This window comes from Argopecten irradians, chromosome 12 (assembly GCF_041381155.1).
Source record: "Argopecten irradians isolate NY chromosome 12, Ai_NY, whole genome shotgun sequence".
NCBI classification, from domain to species: Eukaryota; Metazoa; Mollusca; class Bivalvia; order Pectinida; family Pectinidae; genus Argopecten; species Argopecten irradians.
Genome location: NC_091145.1, coordinates 22,205,165 through 22,230,733, shown reverse-complemented (window position 1 = coordinate 22,230,733; position 25,569 = coordinate 22,205,165). Strand labels below are relative to the sequence as shown.

Here is a 25,569-nt window from a genome sequence, read left to right as displayed (position 1 = left end):
AGGGAGAATGTTAGATAGGGAGTTGGCGGGTATTCTATTCAGGAGAGTAAAGCCATTTTGACTGTGATGAATGCTTGATAGGGTGTTGGCGGGTATTTCATTCATCTATTATCCTTTATCAAATGTTGGAAGATACTTCGTGTAGTAGAATATGCTCATCTTACAATAGATTAACCAGAATACCCTGTAATCTTTTGGTTGTGATGAAATTCAAGTAAAATGTTGCATTTATTAAACTGGAAATCTGGGATATTTGGTTTGAAGCAACAATGAGGGCACTCTGTCTTGGTATTTGTTATTCTCAAAATTTACACGGACAGCTTTTCTGAAGCAATTTTGATGAAACTTCACATATGAATGATGGAACATAGTCATGAAGATATGCAAGAGGGATTTTTTTTTCTTAAAATTATGACTTTCATAGATAACCACATTACTACTGGGCCCAGTTTCATGAACATTCCTTAACTTTAAGGAATTCTTTGACTTTAAATTCTCCATAGGAAAGCATTACAGATTTTAAGGAAGTCTCCTTAACTTTAGATTTTGTCCTTAACTTTTGTAATGCTTTTTTATGGAGAATTTCATGTTAAGGAATTTTCATGAAACTTGGCCTTGGGTATATGTAGCTGGTTTTGTGAAATGGCCATATATAAATCATTTATCCTTGCAATTGGATCAGTTTTTATCAAACTTTTTCAGTTGATTTAACTAATTGATGCCTGATATTTGTTTTCAAAACATCAAATTATTTAGTTGCCTTGGTTACCAACTGAAAAGCCATAAAATTAAGAAATCGTGTATGGTCTTAAAGTATCAGTTAGCATGTTATTGCATTTGAGGGATGGGAATTAAATATTATCTTATTTTCAACAAAAGTTGTTTGGTTGCCATGGTCTGAGTTATTAGTTAGCCATTTGCTAATGGTTCGAGTTTTCTATTGATTGTTTTTGTTATTTTTTATTCTTATTGAATCTCAAACTAAATCTGTTAAGATATTTATTCCTTTATTTTCAGATATTAAAGTGTCTAACATTATGTAGGTAACATATAATATGAATTTTCATGGTGCAATACATGGCTTGATAAATCATGTTCTTTAATAAAACTTTTTATTTTTCTTTCTTTTTTTTTTATATGCAAGTTGTTAAAATTCATTTAGATTTATTTTATGTTTTAAACATTTGCATATTTTTTTTGTAAATGATTATTGACATAAGATGGCTCCATGGATACTTAAAAAAAAAGAGAGAGAAAAAAAATGTGTGGCTAGAGACCTCTCATTTCTCTCTCAGCCAGAAAAAAAATTCATTAACTGTTTGAAAAGAGAACAATAACAATTCTCTCATAAATGACTTGTCTGTAGAGAAAGCTCTTGAACACAACTATATATACTGTAGAACAGTCTTTTGTGGTTTGGACATTAGATGTAATTTTGTGGATAGTATTATTTGTGGTTAGCCAATAGAGCATTAGTGACAGAAATCTAAAAAACAAAATTTGTTATATTTATATTCATGATTTCACAGCATCCACAACACCAACAATAGTTTCTTCACAACAAACATGTTATACAGCACAACTTAGATCTTCTGTTTGAGACTCACCCTGATAGTTCTTCTCTCATCTTATAACTGTTAGGCTTAAGAGATCTTTTTTATAAGGTAGTTAAAGATGCTCCACCACTGACAATTGTTATTGTTTCACATCAAAAACAGGATCAGACGATTTGGTATTTTTCTTTAGTTACAAAAGTTACTAACTTTCCACCATTGGAAAGTTTGAGCTTCTAGTTTTACTTCAAGATTAAAATATTAGAAATAATCAATTGCATCCCGAAAAAATTCCATGGCACTATGTTCTATATAGAATGAAGTTCTGACTGCGCATGCACCAAAAGCAAAATGAATTGTTTTATATTCTTTTTTGTGTTAATTAGATATATATATATACATGATTAAACACCAATTGTTGTTCAAATGATGAGTGTCATTTATGATCTGTCAGCGGTGGAGCATCTTTAATGTTTAAGTGTGCCAGTAATACTTTGGAGTTTCTGGGTTTGATACCAAGCATGGACTGTGAACTGACTTTAGCAGTCTAAATAGGGCATTACTGTTTACTGTACACCAACTTTCTTTCACGGCTTCTAAATTTTGCAATTTTAATTTCAAAGATTAACTTTAGCAAAATTTCAGTATAAGCGAGGTTCGTATGCATTTACGGAGATAAACATTTGCGAATTTACTGTGATCGTGTAATTTGCGAAAATAAATTGCACACGAAAACAAGTTGATTTACAGTATAAGGATGCCTGATGACACAATCTGAACCACAAGATATGTTTGAAAATAAAATTACAAAAATTTTAATGTAAGCTACAAGTTGTGAATGTATATTTATGTGCTGTTGTGTTAGTCTTATACAGTAAAACCTGCCTTGGCGACCACCTCTGTGTAAAGACCACCTCCTTCATAAGACCACTTTCTTTGTGTCCCAAATGGCCATTTATAACACAATTTGACCTGTGTATAAAGACCACTTGGCTATAGAGAACACTTTTTTCAATGTCCCTGGAGAGGTCATTATAGACAGGTATGACTGTATGCATTTATGACAAAGAATTACAGATTTGAATTTCTTATTATGCTTCAAAATGTGACACTATAAGTTTATATAATGTTTGATTATGTGTATTATAGTGAATATTTATATTTAGAGATGTTTTCTTTGTTATACTGGTGAAAATTGATGAAGCACATTGACTGTTTGTGTGTTTATTTTTCTGAAAGGGACCAAATTAGTTTTTGAATGATAAACAATCATCGGTCCTCATAGGGTTTATTTACATTCAAATGCATTCACCTATAACTTAATTGTATTATTTTTTGGTTAATTTGCATGATATTATAAATAGTAGAGAAAACCTGTTTGTTTTAATCTTGATGTACATTGTATATGAATATCTGAAGTGCAATACTTTTACCAGAAACAAATTATCTTTTACAAGCAATACTTATTTTACCTGAATCTGTTATTTACCTGTAACGCTTTTACCCCAACCCATTATAGTAAATAACTTGTAATTATAAATCTCTATTGTATTTACCTTTGAACGATAGTTTTATTTTAGTAGCAATACGATACCTAAAACCTTTATTTTTGTACTTGATATGGTGCTGTGTGTTTGTAATAGACCACAAAGACCAGGTTGTAATACTTTCCAACTCCTGCATATGGTCCATATAATGTTGTATGAATCATTATTAGATCAAGTTTCCCGTGTTACAAACCATTAAATTGTTTTTATAGTATGAAATATGTGATTGTTTTTGAATTTTCAAAGAAATATTATATATCGCTTTGCACCACAAGATATTTCTTTTGTGGTTTTGTAGCTTTCAAATAAGTATGTTGTCAAGAACTTGGTAGTCAGCCAATTAAACAGAGATTAGAATATATACTATGATTTCGCTTTATTTTTCTGTTGTTCCTTTGAAGTACGTATTATGTTAAACATGTACATTCTGTCTGAAGGAAACTAAGGTATACCAACTAAGTGTAAGTCTGACACAGTTGTATACATGTCATATAGCCGAGGAAATCATTGATGGAGCTTAACATCCTCCTTTTATAACCAAGCCTAAGACACTAGCTGACAATCAGATACTTTATATTAGCCACTTAGTTCCATTAACCCTACAGCTGCTACATTGTTTTTTATCAAGTAATGTTTGTTTTTAATACATCCCTTAAAATGAAGAAAGGCTCCATATAGGAGATTTCAGAAAAGATGGCGTGACGTCACAGAAAGTTTACATCCGGGTCCTCAAAGGTACAAACACAGTATGGCGACTAATAAAAACAATAACAGATACGTACATCGCTGCTACACAATCGATACTTTGACAAAAGTATACACATTCATACTTGCAAATTCCGATTTTAAAATTGTTTCTTATTGTTTCAGAGGTTACAGACATTTATATGTTTGTATTTACAATTGTTTATTGCTGAATATATTAATTTGTGTAGATAGAATGTTGAAGCCAGCTTGCCAAGCGGTGTCGGGCCGTCACAGTACCCGTTTTTTCTTCACAGGTAGAAATCCTTGTCGTGAAAAAGTTGTGTAATTTTGTGACTCTAAAAAAGGGCGAAATTCGGGATCTCGGCAGTACTGTACGTAATGGCTGCCGTGCGCTTGGGGTGATCTACGAAAGCAAACTTTAATTTGGTGACAATCACACATCTTAAGGTGTTTTACAAAGTAAGACTAAGAAAACAGTGATCGCTTATTAAAATTTCAGTACTATATTTGCGGAACTTGGAATTTAATTTGTAATTTCAAGCTGATATTTGCAATATTCTGTCAATGTTTACACATAATGGCGACCGTGTTTTTCCTCGTGGCGGCCGAAAATGGAGTATAAACATCGTAAAATATATGAATACCATATATTTATATCTGTATATTATTGTTACATATTTTTATTTACACCTTTTGGAAATAAGATAAAGTAACAATTCTCGGATGGTCGTACTATTTATTACAATAAAATGTAAACAAAAATCGAAGCGGCTGTGTTCCCACCATGTTAATGTTTACAGATATACAGAGTTGTACCTTTGAGCGCCCGGATGTACCTTTGTGTGACGTCATCGCCATCTTTTCTGAAATCTCCTATTATAATCTACTCGGATTTCGCTGCAAGATAAATAAAGGGAAATAACCCCCGATTCCTGGAGAAGTTAATATGTCATCTAACTTATCATAACTAAGGGGAGATAACAGTAGTAAAAGTTATGTCCATCTACCATCTTAAAAAAAGGTGTTTGCAGCTTATACACGTATATGACTTATAATTCATAAAATACAATAGGTGGAGTGTCATGCCTGTAGTCAAGTTTAGCATTACTTACATGACCTTATTAGATGGACATTACAGGCATGACGTGGTGGTTAATTCTCCTGATCTGGGAATGGGGAGGATATATATACCATAGGGACATCCTGTGGAGGATTCAGATTTGGAATTTCATTATTATTTCTGGGCAGGGCCCAGTTTCACCACCTTCGGAAACCTCTATAAACTCCACTACGCTCCGTTTATACCGTAGGCTGATTAACATGGGTAACGTTGAGTTTCACAAACATTCCTAAAATTTACCTAAAGGAATTTCTTATCTTATCTCTAAAACTTTGAGATAAGACAAGGATAAGGAATTCCTTAAAGGTAAGGAATCTTCATGAAACTGGGTCCTGGTTAACTTATTCCTAAACACAACACAACAAGGTGCTTATACAAATCACATATTTTATTACACCACCAGGAAATATCTGGTAATTTTTGACTTGATCAGTAAGAACAAGAAAATATATAAATTAATTCACAGGAAATGACTCCCGCTCAGTAAAAATAACATGATTATTTATGTACTAGTTTAGAGTACACAAGAACTTACATGTATATCACAACAATATGGTAAATATCTTCACCTGTAAAGATCTGTATCAAATAGTCCTGTACAAATCTGTTGGCAATGTAAACACAGGAATCATCAATAACTTCGTCAATATAACCATTTGGTCCACGACGTGCATGTTCACCAACAGTTGATCCACTGATGAATTACTGATACAAATATTGCCAAAGAGAAAAGGAATTCTTTGAAAAACAATTTTTTTCGTGTATATCTTTCAGAAAAAAAAGCGGATATCAATGTCAGTAAGAGTTTGTTATCACAGTTCAAGAATCAATTTAGATTGCCAAATTCACATCTACTTCTTCTTCTTCTTTTTTCCTCCCTTCTTTTTGCCTCCCTTTTTGCCCTTCTTTCCTCCCTTGCCACCGCCTCCGTCATCGTCATCAGCAGCCGCTGCCTTCGCTCTCTTCTTACCGAGAGGAGTCTTTGCATACCATGACTGTAGAAAACAGAACACTTATTAAAGACAAATCTTCAATAGTTCTATGGTATGGGGAATATCCGAGTCTTACTCAGAAGACTACAATTTCAAAAATGATATACAACAGCATAGCTGAATTTTTTTTTTTTTTTTGTAACTTTGACTTCAAATAATAATACAAAATTTTAGCAAAAAAAAGTTTATTTGCAAACTGGCCACACGAGTATTACTATAGGTATATAAATCATCCATTTCTTAATTTTTCTTGGAACAGATATTCACTACAATTTAATGTCATCCCTGTTAAAAGAAGTGGCAATATGACAACATTTTGTTGATTATCTGTTAATATCACATCTATCTGAATTTTTCAATAGAGTGTGTTGATATTAATTGACTGCATGTATAAAAAAATACAACAACATAAAGATATCTAACCTTAAAAGATTCCTCCTCCTCTTTATAAATAGGATCGATTCTAGCCAGTGGGGCGATGAACTCAACAGCCTGGAGAGGTTTTTTAGACAGAGTTTGTATCCGTCTCTCTGTAAGAACCTGCTGTACAGCTGTAGCCATGTGACCTGGGGTGTAGCCATCCGTGACCTTCGATAAGGAACTGATGTCGAGATGGGCTGTCAACACTCCATTGTTCTTCAATATGATTCTTCGCCACAGCACTAATAATATACAATAAACGAGGACGCTTAAAGGAAATTCTGATAGAGTAGATCAATAGACACAAACATTCATATAATGGTATATGAATTTTATGTTCCATAAGATTTTCAATACCTTAAACTTAAAAGCTTGCAATTTTAAGATTTATTATTCTGCTAACTTTAAGAATGGACATATCATAGGTTGGTGCATCTTTGTGCATGGGAAAGAGCTTATCATAGAAATAGCTTATTTGTGGATGTAGAAGAGCTTATCAAAGAAAGAGCTTCTTTGTGTATTTACAAGGGCTTACGAGAAAGGGTGCTTATTTGTATATGGACAAGGGCTTATTATAGAAAGACCTTATTTTGTGAAGAGAAGAGCTTATCAATAGAGAGTGATTTTGCATTGACAGAGAGAGCTTATTTGTTCATGGACAAGCAATTATCATAGAGAGCTTATTTGTTCATGGACGGAGGCTTATCATAGAGAAAGTTTAATTATTTTCAAATAGACAAATGCTATCATTAGATGCATTTTTTGCATGGACAACAGCTTATCATAGAGAGAGCTTGTTTGTGCATGGACAAATGCTACTATAAGGAGATCCTATTTGTGCATTGCCAATGACTCATCATAGAAAAAAACTTATTTGTGCTTAGACAAGGGCTTATTTGTTTTTATGGATTAAATTAATCCTTAAGTCCTTAATCATTAATATCATGTAGGGCAAGCTTATTTTCTTTTTATACAGTATATATACTTACAATGCCGTGAAGCATAGTCAGGTCGAGGAATGAGGATAATTCTCTGGTAACAACTTGTCAATGGCTTCATCTCTCCATCAAATGGACAGCGAGATGTTCCCACAAGTAACAGGCGGTCATCACTTTTTATTGTTTTTAGAGCTTTAGGAAGCTCCTTCTTTAACCTTTTAGGATCCGTCTGAAATAATAAAATTGTAGTTATTGAAATACTGCATGTAATACATTTATATTTATATTTTAATGAAATCAGAAATTTTCATCCCAAATGTCTGTCAGATAGAATATGAAAGATCTTTTTAAAAAACAAAATGTATTACAATTAAAATATGGTAACCCATGGGAAATAATAATTTCCAATATATTTTTACACTTATTGAGAATAACAATCTGTACGTACTGGATCTGTCTTCGGGACTTTCTTTTTAAACATTCTTTCACAATCGCCAATATATATTACACTGGGCTGAAGTTCTCTTCCAACCTTGAAAGACAAAAATACAAAACCAGAATAATTACATTGATATCTTATTACTGTCAGTAAACCACAGTTCAATAATCCTTTGCACATGCATACAAGTCAACAGTCATTTTGTAAAAATCAGGAAATCAACTTTGTCTTTTTTTCTGTTTTAGATGATTGAATTTCGTTTCTAAAGATAACTTTTTTTATTAACTGTGTTTTATGAGGTAAAGTTCTAAGAACAGTGACATATTAATAATCTGAAATTTGATATGCCCAGGTATACCGGTATTATTGGTGAAATCATTGTGATCGGGTTTCTTGATGATGTCTGACAGTTTCTATAAGTTAAGGACATGTTGATGAAACATCTTCTTCTTTCATTTTCACTAATGTAAATTAGAATATACCTTAAACACTAAATGCATTAACATCTTCAGTCCATCCTTGCCGGGATATTTGCCTACTATGTTGGCAGGAGATAAATCAAACATGTTGGCTCCTGTCTCATTACAAATGGCATGAACCAACATTTTTTTGCCAGTCCCTCTTGGACCCGCCAAAAGTATGGATTTTGTGAGTGGAGCTTTCTCATGGACTGCTGGGGAACCTGTGGCAAGAAATAAATCCAAATTATTTTTCATTCAGATGTAATCTCAATATTGCTACCTTACAATTGTTTTAATGATTTGTTAATTTCTAACAGTAAGACATAGTACTTTTCTCTTTCTTGTTATTATTTCCTTTTTATTTGAGGATATTTTGGCTGAAATAGTGTTTACAATGTTTGTCATACTATCTATTTCTATCTATTTTTCGGGTTTTTTTTTGTTTTTTTTTTTTCCTCCTTACTCCTTATTCAATTCTTTATAACACATACCTAGAGGGAGGATGCCAAACTCTGTGACGAGTCTCCTGACATCACTGAGAGAAGGCATGGGTTCTATGTTGGCCTGTCGGAGTGTTGTACCAAGGTAGCTGTACTCGCCCTCATAGTCCATCAGCTTTATACCTGGGGTCCTCACAATAATGCCGTTCATTACCAACTCCTCGTAAAGTGATTCGATGGTTCTGATACATAAAATTGTTTTGAACTTTAATATAAAAACAAGCATTTCATTTATGTCAAGTAAACCAAAACTGTCAATGAAGTCTTGAAATATCTCTTAAACACCAAAAGTAAAATATTCTTTATTGAATAAGAAATGTCTAAAAATCAGATGGTTTTCCCTAACATATTGCAATAATCTGCAGGTCAAATTGAATAAGGATAGAACAAGATGAAAAAAACCCCAATAAAACCATATTCAATACCAGCAAATCAGCTGTATACCGGTAAGTGCAGGAGGTCATGAACAGAATTTTCCTGTTTTCAAAAAAAAAGGGTTTTTTTTATTTATAGCTGGTGTTCCTTATTATATCAATGTCTACCTGTCTGGAGTTAAATCCTTTTCCTTCTTCTTCTTCTTTCCCTTCTTTCCACTCTTCTTGCCCTTCTTCTTCTTCTTCTTGCCAGATTTCTTACCCTTTTTCTTTCCCTTATCTCTGTCTACAGCCTAGTAGCCATAAAAAAGTTTGGATAAAAAGATTGCAAAAGGTATCTTATAAATTTCTTTCTTTTTGCATTGAAAGCAAGTTTGGTATAGCCTATCTTGTTAGATATCCAATTATCAATTTAATCAATGTATCTAAATTACAACAATTATATTTTAAAGAATCTATTTCAAATCAGATCAAATTAATTATCATGGTAGCTTCTATTCTATACTTCCTATAAAATTAAGAAAAAAAATTAGAAAATTGCCAAAAACATCATAACTTCTTTCAGGTATATATATTGTACTAGATTGAAAGATTGACATAACTTACAGCTTTCAAGTTTTTCAGCTCTGTCCTCATGAGCTCATCCACCTGAAGACGAATCTCTTCTTCTACTTCCTTTCTCTTCTCCTCTTTGATGAGTTCTGAGTCATGTTTCTGTGAGAAATTATCTTTCTCGTCCCTCGTTTGCCAGACACCTAGTAAGACAAGAATCAAAGAGTTCACCAGTGGAAACCTAATCACCTCAAACATAATAGTGAAAAAATATTTCATTAAGTGTTTTTGTAAACAAAATATCAAAAAGATAAAGAATTGCTCATTGAAAATAAAAAAAGCCCCAAGATTAACTTAAGTCTGAAGCTGTCTTAATTTACACTTAATCAATCACAGATGATGTCACCAAAAGTAACATCATTTTAGATTGCTTAGCTAAAATCCTTTAGTTTCAGGACCTCAACTTTGAACCTAATAATATTTTCTCAATCCAATTTTGTTTTTAGATTATTTCTCAGTAGGTAAGTTTATCTTTTGTTATGTTAACTTTTTATATATAATATATAGATCAATATATCTAAGGCAATCAGTAATCTCAGACACACTATACATGCATTAGCTAATTACCTTTGTAATCATCAGTGCCCTCATTAATAGCAGGCACAAAACTTGAGGGAGCCATCTTCCAGCCTTCTTCCTCTTCCTGAAATAAAGATAAAAAACTAAAATTGTGTTTATAAGCTTTAGATATAATTTACAATCTTATAAATTCACAACATGCAAACCTACACAATAACCAGTTATTCATCAAAACATTTTATAAGTGAACTAAGAAACAATAAACGTACATTATGATCACCTGTTAAACTTTTAAATTTATTGTGAAAACTAGATTCTCAGGCATGCAATAATGATACTAGATACGCCTGTTGATTGATAAAAATGAAGTCAAATGTTGCTATTTTGTGGTATTTTTTAACTTTAAAACTTTTTATGGACACTTAAGTGGCACAAACCTCATCATCCCCTCCTTTTCCTTTCTTTCCCTTCTTGCCTTTCTTGTCTTTTTTGTCCTTTTTATCTTTCTTGTCTTTTTTCTTTCCTTTTTTGTCTTTTTTCTTACCGCCACCTTCTTCCTGGTAGATTGAAATAAGTATAGATAATTATCAAAATAATTAAAAGGAATAAAAGAGAGGTAAACAAATGTCATTCTTATTTAACAGAATGAAAAAAATCTAATTTGAAATGTATGTATATTCAAATGAAATTGATATTAGTTTCAATCAATATATATTTTTTTCGATAATGAGACTATTCTCGAAAAAACAAAATTTATGAAAAATGAAACGGAAACGAAAGAACAAAATAATTTGTATTTGAAAAGTTGGAAAAAGACATTTATTATCAGGTCAAAGTTTATCTATAGAAACCAAAATTTTGATACTCAGATACACTGCATTTAAGGGGATTTGAAAAAAAATTCAACCAGCTCTTTCTTCTGAATGTTCGTAAAACATCTTATTCCGCTACTCATACCTTCTCCCTCATCTCAGCCTCCAACTCCTCAGGGGTCTTCTGTTTGAAGATAGCAGCAGACCCACCATCATCCTCATCTGGGTATTCAGGGAATTTCCCAGTGGAATCTCTGAAAAATTTAATTATCTGTTTACATGCATTTTGAATACATATCCTTTAATTATAACCTATGAATGAATTAATTGAAGATGGTCCTAGTTTTACCAATCATCCTGAAGTGAACAAAATATTCTCAAAACATAAGAAAGCCTTGTACAACTTTCATTCTTCCCCTAAATGCAAGGATGAATTGACAACTGCTGTTTTTATAAAGGATTAAGTCTGTATGTTGTATGTTAAATTCTGTTTACCTGCATTCTATGAACCATTGTCTGATCTGATCCATCATGGTTTCCTTAATGTCAGGTCCCTCTGTCTCCTGAATCTTCTCCTTGATGGTAACAAGTGACTGTTGAAATTCGTGTTCGTATGTGCCCTGAGTTTGTCGACGCTGGGCTTCTGTCTTCAGTGCCAAGGCCTGAGGTGTATTCTTCAAGCTTGTTGGCATTGGAGGTGGGGCCTGCATATATCAGAAAACACTTTAAATATCCAAACATCATTTTCTCACACCTACAATGTACTTTTCTTCTAACTTTATTTTCAGAAAAAACCATTACATCTTATTTGGCTTTACACCCATACATAATTTCCATATTATATACCTTGCCTTTTGAACAATTTTATAGACAATTTGACTCTTGAAATTGACATAAGCTAAATTGATTAGTCAATACAACCAAATCAATGAAAAGACAGACGTACAAAAAGACCAAATGGCAGTTTTAGTAATCAGGACAAAAGTGGACATTTTACCTACCATGCCAATAAACACCATTTCCTCATCTCGATCTTTTTTCGTCCTCCTCCTCTGGGCAAACCCTTTCCACACCTGAAAGGTAAAGATATGTTGTGAATCATATGTACAATACTTCAGTAGCCAAATCAGACAGTCTTTCACATTTATACAGCATTGTTTTCAATGAGCAAAAAAAAAAAAAAAAAAAAACAAACAAAAAACATGAGGAATTGTATTCAGTGTGATTCTTAAAACTTTTATATCAATCTAGCGCTTTGAAATTGCTTAAATATAACAGACTTGAAGTGAAGGATACTTTGGATGTTTTATTTACACTGGATATTTTATTACTTTAGATGTTTTATTACACATTGATCATGTTTGCACACTGTCTTTAGTGTCTTTAGGTGACCTACCTTCTGGATCCTAACTGCCGCCACATCATGATCTAGGGTGGGGGCGCCACGTGTTTGAGCTTTTATTTCTCGCTCCTCCTGCTCTCGAATTTCCTTCATGAACTTTGCCCTGAGACGTCCTTGTCTGGCACGCTCATGGATCTGGATAATTCTAATTGCATCTTCCAGAGACATCTTAACTTCCTCTTTGTGCTGAAAAATTACAAATTTTATAATATAACATTTTAAAATAAGTAAAACTGATTATTTAGCACAGAGTTTAAATAATAGAGCTCCAAATTCATACTCAAAGGTGCCTAGGCAGATTTTACAACTATGAATAACCTTTCTATATCATATAATAGAAATACATATATACACAAGACTACAGTGATCAAAATACTTACATCTTCTTTGTCTTGTGGTCCAACTTTTGTCAAAATCTGTCCAAGCAATTTTTCTCTTTCTTTCAAAATTTCCATTTTTTCATTTATGAAGTATTTGGGTATAGGAATTTCAACATCATTCTGAAAATGTTCAAGAGATAAGAATAAGCTAAAAACAATACAGAAAACTTTCATCTTGTTAAATTTTGAAAACATACTAGTTTCGAATTCTAAAATTGATTTTGTGTCAAAAAAAAAAAAAAAAAAAAAATGAAAAAAAAAAGAGTAAAACAAAATGAAAATGATGACAATGTATGAACCAGTAAATCATTGATTTAAAAGAAATTCAAAAATAAAAATCTTTCAAATAAACTTGTTTAAGAATTATGTTGTTTTAGTTTTAACAGAATTGTAATATTTCTCACCAGTGCAATCTCAACACTTTTCCAGTTTTATTATCTACCATACTGATCACTTATACTTACAGGAGTAAGCTTCAGATCTGACAAGACATCGTCAAAATAATGGTACTCAGAGAACTCCAGGTTCACCATCTCATGTTTGATTTCCAGAATCCTACCCATAGCTCCATCAAGCACATGACGTAGCACTCTGCGCTTTTGTGGGTGTACTATCTGATCATAAGATTGTTCAAGCTTGCGGAAGATTTGAATGTATTTTATATACATGGTTGCCAGAAGTTGAAAGGCAGCCAGTCGATCCTGTGATTAAGACAAAAAGACTGATAAAACAGTACATTAAGGACAAAAATCTCAGATCTAAGGTATAGAACTCTATATAGTTGGACAAATTACCTATTTAATTGATAAATTGAAATTGGTTGTTTCTTTTATTGATTCAAAGTTGCAATAAATTTAAGAATAATGTATGAAATCTGCTTTAATCATAAATATCCAAAGTAATATATATGTCTAAATTTACAATCTAGTATTTGAAATGACATTCAAATGACATTCATAAACATGACATTAAACATCACAATACTGACCTTCTCTGGTTTGGGAGGTTCTGGTGGCAACTCCTGCTGGAGAAGATCCACCAGGGCAGACTCTGCCTCCGCCCATTGTTTGTTGTAAGTGCTAAAACACAAAGATTGAACTTTAATAATTATCATTAACTATTAATAGTATTAATTGAAGTAAAAGTTTCCTCATTTATTGACTCTATAGATAGTTTATAGTCCTAATAAAGTTATCAGAACATGTTACATAAGACAAACAACCAATGTTACATGTGTATATATACCGGTTGTTTCAATTTGGTGGATAATTATATTTGCCAACAGGCTATGTTAGATATCATGATCAAATAATATCAGGGGAAAAAGCAGTAAATATTATAAATGTCGCATATGTGAAATCTACTCCCATAACATGAGAGTCGACTGGTCAGCCGTTTTTTTTATCGGACGTTATTTTGCTGACTGTTGACTCTCATTTCCGAAGGGTCATTTCTTTGATGCAGCTTCCGACGTCAGATGAAGGCGGAATGAAAAGTGCAATAATATCAATATTTCTTGCTCTAACAGTGATAACATTGATGTGTACTTACAGTTTAGGTATTAATTATCCCATTTATCTGGGAAACCCATAACTTGGGGCCTCATAAAATAGTATTTTAGCGGATTAGATATGATGAATCCATTTCGTAACATTTTGACCTAGTTTTAAATATGGCGACTGGTTACTACAAAAAACGGAACGTGAATTCAAGCGGGCAGAATGCTATAAGTAAAAGTAAAGGCAGGTGGATCGCTTTCATCATGAAGCTTTGTCTGGGTCATGAAAGTTTACATTAGGAGATGTAAATATTTGTTTTAGATGGATTTTACAGCTGATTTTGTAAAAAAACTTGTTGATTTATGAAAAAGAGGTAGGTATTTGACATTGATGACGATTTAAATATGATTTAAACATTTTATATTGTCACAATCCAAACTTTGAAAATGTTACCCTCAGCATCGGGTAAATGGCCTATCGGAAGTTAGAGGTTAGACACGACGTAATGTTCCAAAAGTGTCTCGTCGTGCTATACCTCTAACATTGTTGGAGTAATGTGAAATCTAGCTGTTAACATTGTAGCATTTATTTTATCAACTTTGAATATTTTACCGTTTTGAATAATGTAAAATCAATAAGAATACAAAGTAGATCTACCTCCCCGGTAAAAAACTTAAGTATTTTGGTTTTGCGCCGTTTACGCTGTCGGAGTGTTCCCATATCCTTTTTATTAAAGCATAAAAAATCAAAAGAACCCCATTTTTTTCTGAAAATCCATTTCAATTACATTAGGGGATCCCATTTTATCTTAGGAAGACCCCAGACACGGAACACACTGCGTAAACCTCGGTATTGTATTAAGACCACTGACTGTATGTTACTGTTTCTATATTTTAGCATAACTGGATGCACATTGCATAGTCTATACATATAAATGTACGTATTCCAATTAAATGTAAATTGTTATACATGCAAAAAATGATACCATTCAGTAAGGTGAAATATAAGATTAAATGTCACTGGAAATGGATATTACTGTCAGATTATGATTTTGTTGTTTCAAAGCTTTAGTTTTTAACTTCTTCTAATGTCTCGAACCTCAAAATAGTGCGTATTTTGTTGCTATGCAATGGAATTACTAATTCAATGAGTCTTATACATAATCTCAACATTTATATCAAAGCTCTAAACTTACCTGTGTGACATCTTTAAAAATGTACACAAATCCTCTATCCGTCCACCATGTTGTTTTTATAGTACCTAGCAACGTTCAAATCTCGCACCTTGATGAGATTTCTTCGCGAACACAAAAGTCTGTGTCCATTGAGTGCTTGATACGTCGATATCCGGTTTTGCTCTTGACAAGTGCTAAGTGACGTTTTGGATCGGTGAGTAAAGGGTGCACTTTCTGCGTTTTGCTGTTGTAAATTTATCTCGTTGTAAGGTATACTTGCATTCAAATGTATTGCCGATGGTTAACTTGGTGATGTTGGGTCACTCCTGTGTGATGACACAGCTATTACATTAGAATTACGTGTGTGTGTTCAATAGGCTAATTCTGTCTTTTCGGTGTTTGACCAAACGGCTAATTACTATTGATAGAAATGACATTCGTGTCAGCGTAAGAATGGTTACACGTATTTGATATCTGTGTTTGTTCACTCTATTGTGCAATTTCGGCAAATATTAGTGAACTTCAATGTGTGCTCTTGTCATTACCACATTCCTGGAGATTGGGACAACTGTTATTGTAAGATTGTAACATTTATTTCGCAAAGACCAATAATTAAGTAAGTAGAATAATGACATATAGGGTAATTTGTCCTTTTTATTTCCCATGAGGAGTCTGTCTTTTATTTCCTGATCCCGGTAAAATGGTAATTTATTCCTTGCACTATGCATTTGCAGTGGATATTGAATTCGATATTGTCCATCTGCCTGGGGATGCTTTTCTTAGCATGCTACAAAACTGTTTGACTCAACTTCACAAAACTTTCTGCACATATTAGGATTTAATGCTCTACTTTTTCATCGGTATTTTATTTTTGATATATTTTTCTGTTGCCATGGTGTAATTACACAGGAGAGAAGATATTGTAGCGACACGACCAGGACTCAAACCTATTACATCTGATCACAACCCAGATGCTCTAATTATTGAGCTACCTGGTTGTTGAAACAGATACAAAGGCTTCATTTAGTGTTGAATTTATTCAATTAAGCAACACATTTTACTCATATTTCATTGGTGGCATCTTTATGGGGATTCAAATTAAAACTGTACAAATGAAAGAAATGATGGGGTTAACATGGAACCATAGATGTTAAAAAAACCTCATAAAATTACTGTTTCCTTTCCTGGCTATACTTTTAAAACTGTTTAATTCAACCTCCCAAAACTTCAGGGATTTTCCTACAGTTTTTTTTTACAGGGTCCAGGGTCCATCGAATTGGGAAATTTTACGCGGCATAACATGAAATTGGGAAAAATGACTAAAAAAAGAAAAACACTATTTTTATGAATTAACTGTTTATTTATTGTACATCTGAAATATTTCAAGTTGACTGTAGTGTTCATTCAATCATTGTAGTCGACTTTTATTTGGTTTTTAGTATTCAACATATCATGACAATTTCATACCAAGAATGACATTACTCAGACTTTCAATTTTAGATTCCGATTGGGAATTTTTAGCTACAAATTTGGAATTTTAGCTAAATTTTCTGAGGGGAATGGGTCCCTTATTCGGCCCGGAATTCTACTGTAGGATAATCCCTGAACTTTCTTATTATATTAGGTTAGAGCCCTTGTTAGTTGGACAACATATTTTTATACAGTTGAAAAGAGTTGAGATAAGAAATTTTGTGACTGTCTAATGCTTATAACATTATAAGATCATCCAGTATTTTACTTTATTAATTGATTCGTCAATTCGTCTAATTTTTATGCAATTTGAAAATACAACCACTTCCAACCCAACTTAGATGGTATCTTGGTAGTCCTCTAATTTTGTTATAGGAAGAGAGAAAATGTAGTGATTTTAATGCCCATTCATATTCCCTTGATTAGTGAAAATTACATTTCCAATAAAAGTATTGTTGTAAAAATGTGTGTATTGGTGTATGTTCATATTTTATATATCATCCTTAGAATAATTTAGAGGAATAGCATTACAAGAAATAGTATACTATAATAGATTTTCATTGTTATGATTGAGTTAGATTCATTGATCAAGGTATTTTAACTAAAAAACATTTCATAATAGTTTGATAGTTATAATTAGCATTGAAAAATGAAAATAATTATTCTAATTATAGCCCTTGCTGATCAATTCTATTATCTTTCATTTGCAAAAACTCCATGTCTAAAATACATTCTACAATTTGATCCCTGATTATCTACCTAAACCTTTTTCGACTACTGTGACAATACAACATTTCAGTTACCAGTAAAATGTTTTTTCTGCAACGAATTATAAGCCTATAAATTCTACTAAGTGTCTGTTAAAGCACATGTCACATGACTGGTCATTTTATAGAATCCTACATGATACAAAATATGGGCCGTGTCAGCTGTATTTGTTTACAAACCTTAAATAGTCTTGATGCGAGATAATACGTTTATCTTTTCTTAGCCACTACAGGACTGATAAGTGTGAAGTATGTGAGAAAGAATGATCTTGTTTACTTATACATGTATATACTTTATTACACATGGAGTTGAGGGTGGCAGAGTGATTAAGGTGTCTGGGATTAAAGTTTGAATCCTAGCTTACATTGGCCCTTTGTTATTTTCAAAATATGACACTATAACATACACCAGGCTACTATATACATTGTTGATTTTTCACCTCCTACATGTCTTTCATGAAAAAAAGCCTCAAAAACAGGATGTTTATGGTTTCATTCAACTTGTTAGTAGGCCTATTTAGTACCACATGGTTTTCAACTGATCTCTATAGTTTATTTTGAAATCACCAAATCCTGAAATCCCGAATGGCACTTTTTATCAAACATGGTGAAAAGGGAAAAAAATGGAGTTTTGTTAATCCCTGTTTAATATATGTTTCTGTCAGAAATTTAAAGGAATTACAGTCTATCACCAAAGATCTGTCTTATAGTAGAGACAATTATTTCTATTTAGAGGTAAACCTGTGAAGATGGCTCTACAGTGGACCTTCATTGCTACCTTCCTGTATTTTGAGATCGGTGTTGTCATCCTGCTGCTGCTGCCATTTGTATCACCGTCAAGGTTAGTTAGTAATAAATAGGTGAAATAAAATGGTGTAATATGTTTTAACAGAAAAACATTTATTGCACTAGATGCATTTAAATTAAGAAAACTTTGATCTGCGTAAATAACTAGCTAGATGGTAAGTTAGGGATATCAATGAAGTAGAACTTGATATATTCAACGTATTAACATAGTGCCATTGTCTCTTTATAACAGATGGCAGAAGATTTTCCGCTCCAACATTGTCAGTACTGCATCGGCCTACTCCTATATATACTTCAATGTGTTCATTGCCATTCTACTGTTGCTGTTCATAGGTAAGTCATAATATTCACTCTAAAACTTGGCAAATCACATTATCAGACACCTTGTTCATAAAGAATGTAAATCCATCAAAGTTCTTGTAGACAAAACATTCTTGAAAGTTGATGCACTAGAATGTTTTAGGCTCTATATGGAAATTAAACCTACATTAGGTGAACTAAGGTGATGTAAATTGCTTCTAATAAAGAAAGCATAATCCTAAAGTTATTTTGAATGCAAATTTTGGATTTAACTGAACATGTCCTGTAGTCCTATTTCCTGTTTTTAAACCTGTAATATCCATGTAGTTTGGTAACTTTTCCGTTTTCGTTACAGATTCCATCAGAGAAGTCAACAAATACTCGGTACCTGTTGCTGAAGTTGACCTTAAGCATAATCTTGACTCAGAAAACCTTGCACTCATGAAACTGTTTCGAGCACAGAGGAACTTTTACATAACTGGATTTGCCCTCTTTTTGTGGTTGTAAGTGACTTTTTGTTGAATTTCAGAAAAGAGACACAAATGGCTTTTAAATAAAAAATTGCAATAAGAAGATGTTTTTGTAATAAAGTCAAACTGTCTATAAAGACAAGATGAAAGTGGTCTTTGTAATTAAAGGTTTTAAACATTTGGGACAACAAATTGAAGTGGTCTTAAGAAGCAGGTGGGCTTTATATAGAGGTGGTCACTAAGGCAGGTTTTGCTGTAAATTGTACATTCTATAAAGATATGTTAGATGTACATAAAAATACAAGATATCAACCTTTGAGAAATTGCTGAATCCTATTGGCTAAACAAATTGGTTTATTGATAATGAAATCCAGCATTTATTTCATTTTTCACAACATTTCCTGAGATTTCAATTTTGTTCTGTGTGCCTGTCTTTCCTTTTGTCTGTCAGTAGGCCCCCAGGTTGTTTTAACTTTACCCTTATCACAGCTTAGCATTTATGATTAGAATGTCATGTATGGGCAGTGTTGGAATGGTGGTTTAATGCACCAAAATTATGTCACAGTGACCTTATCAAATTATAGTTAGTAAAGGATAATATAGGTTCAGTTATTGTACCACACTACAATAATTGAGTAATAATAATTTAATAATAGTTGAGTTATTGGACCACACTACAATAATTGTTCTTGTATCTTCAGCATCATTCGTCGCCTGGTAACACTCACAGCAGAACAGTCAAGGTTAAGTGCTGAGTGTGAGGCTAGCCAGAAACAGGCTAAGTCAGCTAATGAAGTGGCAAAGCGTCTAATGGAGGATCAGGACAATAAACGCAACAAGGTATGCACAGTCCTATAGATGTCAAACATAGCACAGCCACATACATGGCTATTATATACGCACTATAGCATACATTTACAATGCATATGTATGAACATGCTGTAGACAGAATTCAATCAAGTATGTTTTCACTTGTTAAGTTACAGGCATCATTAAATTATGTTTCACGTTGATGTTGCCAATATTTTAGATAATATTGCCTATATAAATGTTGTAAATTTTATTTCCTATATTAAATTTTAGTTAATTTTTTCCTATATCAAAATTCAGATAATATTGCCTATATTATATTTTACTTAATTTTTCCCCAATCAAAATTCAGATAATATTGCCTATATTATATTTTACTTAATTTTTCCCCAATCAAAATTCAGATAATATTGCCTACCTATATTATATTTTTGTGTGTTAAATGTTTGTGTAATTACAGGCAGCTGAGGATGACACAGCAGAGGAGAAAAGTTTGGCTCAGGAGTTGGACAAGACCAAGGAGGAGTTGATCAAGTTCAAACAAGGTGAGAACATACATAACCTAGTGATTTAAATCAACTGAGTTACTAAATTCATTAACTCAGTATGAGCAATTGTACATTACTCTTCTTTGAATCCAGTAAATGATTGGTTGTCATATTTTTGACATGTGACCATGTTGTTATGTTTAACATTCGTTGGGCTACCTATGCGCAATGGTGCATGCTATTGCACCATTATGAAGATGTAGGTATTTGTAGGATATACATATGTAACACAACAGTGCATGTCAAAATATGATAACCAATACTTATACATGTACATGTTTTTACATTTCATTTAAACAGAGAAAAAAAAATGAGGTTGATTATTTCATGCCAGCATAAATCTGGACAGAAAAAAGCCAAAAGTTTACAACTGAGAAGCATGATTTCCAATGTTGCCATCAAGGCATTGGGTATCAGTTCTTCTGGTTCAATATTACCAAAACTTTGATACTTTGTTGTAGACTACAAGAAAGTGAAGCTTGATTTAGATGCACTACGCAGTCAAGCAGAGGGAACAAACAAAGAGTATGACCGTCTGCTCAAGGAATACTCTGATCTCCAGGTAGATGTTCACAGACAAAATAATGGTCCAAAATCTCAAGGAGATTTGAAGATTATCATAATCTTGATGTTCTTAGATTGTTCCATTTCATGCAATATCATAAGCTTTTCAACATATATATGACAAACTGTATATCACAAACCAGATTGTAGAATTTGAAATCCTCAATGAAGTTAGAAGGTGGAGTAGAAATATTTAAATAGTTTCAATGTTATCATGCAACCTGTCGTATAATGTATTTTGAAACTTGGCAAATTAAAATTCATGAACTAGACAATAGAATTTTATCATGTACATGTAGTTGACTTTTGGAAGTGTAGATTTAGTTTCATTATACTATGCATTATATTAATTGTGATTTTCTTTTTCTTTCAGAAAAAATTTGATGATGAAGGAACAAAGAAAGACAACTAGGCCTAACTTGGCGATTTATTTTTTTCATTTCATCTATTTTCCCTTTATATGTACAATATACAAGTCTATCATGTATTGGTTTGAACAGAGGAAGGAGTTCAATGTGATAAGAAGCATCAACTGGAATTAGGGAATTATTTTTGTCAAGCTTGATGTACTTTAAAACTGCTTCCTCTGTGCTGATTAATGTACTGAAACTAGATTTTGTTTCAATCAAAAATATCCTAGGTTTAAACAACTGTTTCTGGATTTGTTTATATTAGTGTCAATATTAGTGTTAGGAATCGTGTAAAAATTACACAAATGACTGAAGGTTTGCTAACAACCTATTATAAATATAAATGAGGTTACATGGTATGACAGACATTTGAGATAATTAGGACTCAAACTTATAATTAGGGATAGCAAGTATTTATTAATGCCGTCTGATCACAATCTAATTGAAATTAAACTTGTAATTCACCTCCGCTCCACTGTAATGCTCTATGATACAGTCCAATAAAAGATCTAACAACTCTCTGTTTGGAGGTCACCTCAACATGACCCCTAAGGTTAGCCAATCAGTATTTAGCCTATGGAATCTTCTTTGTGGTCGATTCTCTCGGAAGTATAAATGGCTGCTAGGACATCACAAGATGTTCCCATTATAGATCAGTGGTCACCATTCTCATACCATTAATTCAAGAAATTTGGATTAACTGATGTAAAGTAGAAAGAAGCCTAGAAGTTGTTGAACCATGTACATGTGTGATGAATCCGACGCAATCAAACGCAAACATTATCTTTTACTGAGTTAAGGTACAATGTAATTATTCTATTTCTTTTGAAGTAAAATCCTTAATTTGCTGGCCTGCAAAAACCACTTAGTGTATATGGTATGACAGTTGATGAAGTTATTTTCTGTTTACTCTTACATATCTTTGTGACCTTGTGTGTTGTTTATACTTATTTATTCATCTGTGTAGATTGTATCTTATTGATATTATTTAGAGATTTATAAGTAGTTAGGTAAGGAACCAATTATAAGAGCAAGTGATGACTTTTTATTTTTTTTATTCCTGTGTGAGTATATATATCCTGGTGTTAAAAAAGTTGAGAATGTGCAATATAGAACACATTTTAAACAGATTGAAATAAATTAGACTGACTTTGGTTATCTTCATTACAGTTAAATTTTGTTTTCTCAATTTTCGACTTGTACCTCTCTTGATAATAAATGGTCATATTTACTGATCTCTACGTTTCAAAGTCTGATATTACCGATGAAACAGTAATACATCATAACATATGAGATTTCTTTTACCAAACTTTTGTATGAGTATATATATCCTGGTGTTAAAAAAGTTGAGAATGTGCAATATAGAACACATTTTAAACAGATTGAAATAAATTAGACTGACTTTCGTTATCTTCATTACAGTTAAATTTTGTTTTCTCAATTTTCGACTTGTACCTCTCTTGATAATAAATGGTCATATTTACTGATCTCTACGTTTCAAAGTCTGATATTACCGATGAAACAGTAATACATCATAACATATGAGATTTCTTTTACCAAACTTTTGTATGAGTATATATATCCTGGTGTTAAAAAAGTTGAGAATGTGCAATATAGAACACATTTTAAACAGATTGAAATAAATTAGACTGACTTTCGTTATCTTCATTACAGTTAAATTTTGTTTTCTCAATTTTCGACTTGTACCTCTCTTGATAATAAATAGTCATATTTACTGATCTCTATGTTACAAAGTCTATTATTACCGATGAAACAGTAATACATCATAACATATGAGATTTCTTTTACCAAACTTTTGTATGAGGTTACCATTGTGTTGGAAATGTTACTGTCTAAGTTAATCCAAGAGACATTGTTACAAAATGTGTGTTATACTTCCACAGATTGGGGGGTCTGCATGGAGTTTTTCTATACAGAATTGGAATGTTTATGATTTGAATAAAGTTACAATTTTTTTCTGTTCATAGAGTGCAATTGAATAATGCTTTTTCGGTGTGATACACAGTACCACTGTCAATTCAAGATGTATACATTTTTCCAAAATTAATGAAATTATGATTTTCAAAAAGAGCTTAGAGGGAGAGGGGGAGGGATAATTTCACATGTTTAGAGAGAAAGAAATTGAAAAAGGGAGAGATGGAGAAACAAAAACTTGTAATTTATCAGAAATTCCATTTCAGCATTGAAAATGGTTGTAGTTGAAGAGATAATAGAAAGGCAAAAGGGAACTGCCATATATATATATATATAAATATACATATGTATTGCTGAATTGGGAAAGCCTTTAGTTAAAATGAATGGAAATGGAATTCACAGTTACAGTAGATATCTTATATAACACTGTAATATACTGTTTTTAACCCATTTCAAATTTTTGCTCATATTTGTTCTTTTATCTTTTTAAGATTAAGATAATTTCATATATTGTCAAGCTTTATATTTGTACTTCGTGAGCTTTAGTAAGTTTGAATGATAAAGATAGTGGAATTTTGTCTGAAGTAGTTTTTCTGTGATGTAATGATATGGATTATGCAATTATTGTGAATGAAGAAGGACAGATGTGGGCTCTATATTCGCACTATTAGATAAAGATAACTACTGTTATAAGTTCATTGTGTTATCTTGTTTTTTCAACTTTTTTCCTTTTAAGCAAGTCAGCTTATTAAGTGTTGTCTGTCAATTATTTTTCCATTGCAATGGATTGTTCTCAAATCAACTTTACCCGATACATGTATTTGGTTCATTATAAGCTTAGAATATCCCATTAATAGTCAGGGTCATTTAAGGTCTTGCAAATTATTGGATGGAGTAAAGTCAGAGTACCTGGAGAAAAATCATTGACCTGTGGTCAATATCTGGCAACTGCCATACATAGCTTTCAAACATGGGACCCAGAGGTGGAAGACTTTGGGTATAATGTTAATTGGGATGTACATCTTAACCACTTGGCCACATGGAGCTTTCCAGTATGTAGGGCTATTTCATATCTGGTTTATTTTCTGTGCATGAGAGCTGACAGATGAAGTTGAAGACATCAACATTATATTTACATGTATTGTGTAAAGCCATGTGGGTCAACAGTGATTAAACATTTTTAAGTAACTTTTAAAAAAAAAGTACACAAACCTTAAATTGATCTTCAGAGAAATCTATTTAGGTTTTTTTTTAAGAAAAAGAAGTAAGAAACTCCTACTATCTAAGTTCAAGATGGCTACCTTCCAGTCATCTTATTAGTTGTCCAGCTAAGAAAAGAAATCATCTTAAAATTGGAATTGTACAGATCTTAGAAAGTTTTAAAGATGCTCCACCACTGACAAATGGTATTTTTTATCTATCCAACAAAGGAGCAGACGATTTAGTAGTTTTCTTCAGTTATAAAAGTAACTTACTTTACACCATTACCACCATTGAAAATTTTGAACTTCTAATTTTACTTCATGGTAAAAATATTAAATAATTAATTGCATCCCAAACAATTTCTGTGTCACATGGAATGAAGTAATGATTGTGCATGCACCAAAAGCAAAATACGTTATTATACAGGAGACAAATCAAGAAAGCCCTATTCCGAAATTGCACATTACAGTTATCTGCACTTAATTGCGGGTAGGTATTGATTGTGACGTCATGTGTTTGTGAGCGTAACGTCGTACGTTTCGGAGAAAATGATGTGAATTGCGCTCACAAAATAATGACGTCACAATCGATACCTACTTGCAAGTTAGCTAACTCTGTAAAATGCAAAGACGGAATATGAGGTTCCTGCTGGATCAAAGAGCTATCAATTTTTTCCAAATAAATTACCTTAAAACTTATTCAATTAATTACTGTTGATTAATAATCCCACTTTCATGTGATTATGACTTTACAACATCTATGCTAAAAGAGATGTCACAATCAGCATAAAGGTGGGTCTAATAGACGGTAAATTGTACTATATCAACGTTTTTAT

General features: G+C 32.4%; 2 protein-coding genes across 2 annotated transcripts; one reads left to right on the top strand and one right to left on the bottom strand.

Moving 5' to 3' along the window:
* Positions 1 to 5,298: 5,298 nt before the first annotated feature.
* Positions 5,299 to 15,592, bottom strand: LOC138336219 (dynein regulatory complex protein 11-like). The gene is made up of 18 exons (XM_069285613.1): positions 15,472 to 15,592; positions 13,766 to 13,856; positions 13,242 to 13,478; positions 12,778 to 12,897; positions 12,392 to 12,583; positions 11,997 to 12,068; positions 11,491 to 11,699; positions 11,141 to 11,249; positions 10,621 to 10,740; positions 10,232 to 10,307; positions 9,659 to 9,807; positions 9,221 to 9,345; positions 8,670 to 8,860; positions 8,200 to 8,399; positions 7,727 to 7,810; positions 7,330 to 7,507; positions 6,344 to 6,582; positions 5,299 to 5,923 (listed from the first exon to the last, which is right to left on the bottom strand). Exons 1-18 carry the CDS (start codon positions 15,480 to 15,482, stop codon positions 5,780 to 5,782), a joined length of 2,547 nt encoding a protein of 848 aa, XP_069141714.1. The 5' UTR covers positions 15,483 to 15,592; the 3' UTR covers positions 5,299 to 5,779.
* Positions 15,560 to 24,226, top strand: LOC138336221 (B-cell receptor-associated protein 31-like). Its single transcript, XM_069285615.1, has 8 exons — positions 15,560 to 15,664; positions 18,421 to 18,528; positions 18,727 to 18,827; positions 19,150 to 19,297; positions 19,966 to 20,104; positions 20,535 to 20,619; positions 21,084 to 21,184; positions 21,560 to 24,226. Exons 2-8 carry the CDS (start codon positions 18,437 to 18,439, stop codon positions 21,596 to 21,598), a joined length of 705 nt encoding a protein of 234 aa, XP_069141716.1. The 5' UTR covers positions 15,560 to 15,664; positions 18,421 to 18,436; the 3' UTR covers positions 21,599 to 24,226.
* The last annotated feature ends 1,343 nt before the right edge of the window (positions 24,227 to 25,569 follow it).

Excerpts from the sequence above, each read along its gene's own strand:
- LOC138336219 (XM_069285613.1), bottom strand. Across the intron at positions 12,898-13,241 it reads CAGATCTGAAGCTTACTCCT|AATGATGTTGAAATTCCTAT; the intron begins GTAAGTATAAGT and ends GAACATTTTCAG. Across the intron at positions 12,584-12,777 it reads GACCACAAGACAAAGAAGAT|CACAAAGAGGAAGTTAAGAT; the intron begins GTAAGTATTTTG and ends GTAATTTTTCAG.
- LOC138336221 (XM_069285615.1), top strand. The coding sequence starts at position 18,437 with ATGGCTCTACAGTGGACCTTCATTGCTACCTTCCTGTATTTTGAGATC. Across the intron at positions 19,298-19,965 it reads TTTGCCCTCTTTTTGTGGTT|CATCATTCGTCGCCTGGTAA; the intron begins GTAAGTGACTTT and ends TTGTATCTTCAG. Across the intron at positions 21,185-21,559 it reads AGGAATACTCTGATCTCCAG|AAAAAATTTGATGATGAAGG; the intron begins GTAGATGTTCAC and ends TTTTTCTTTCAG.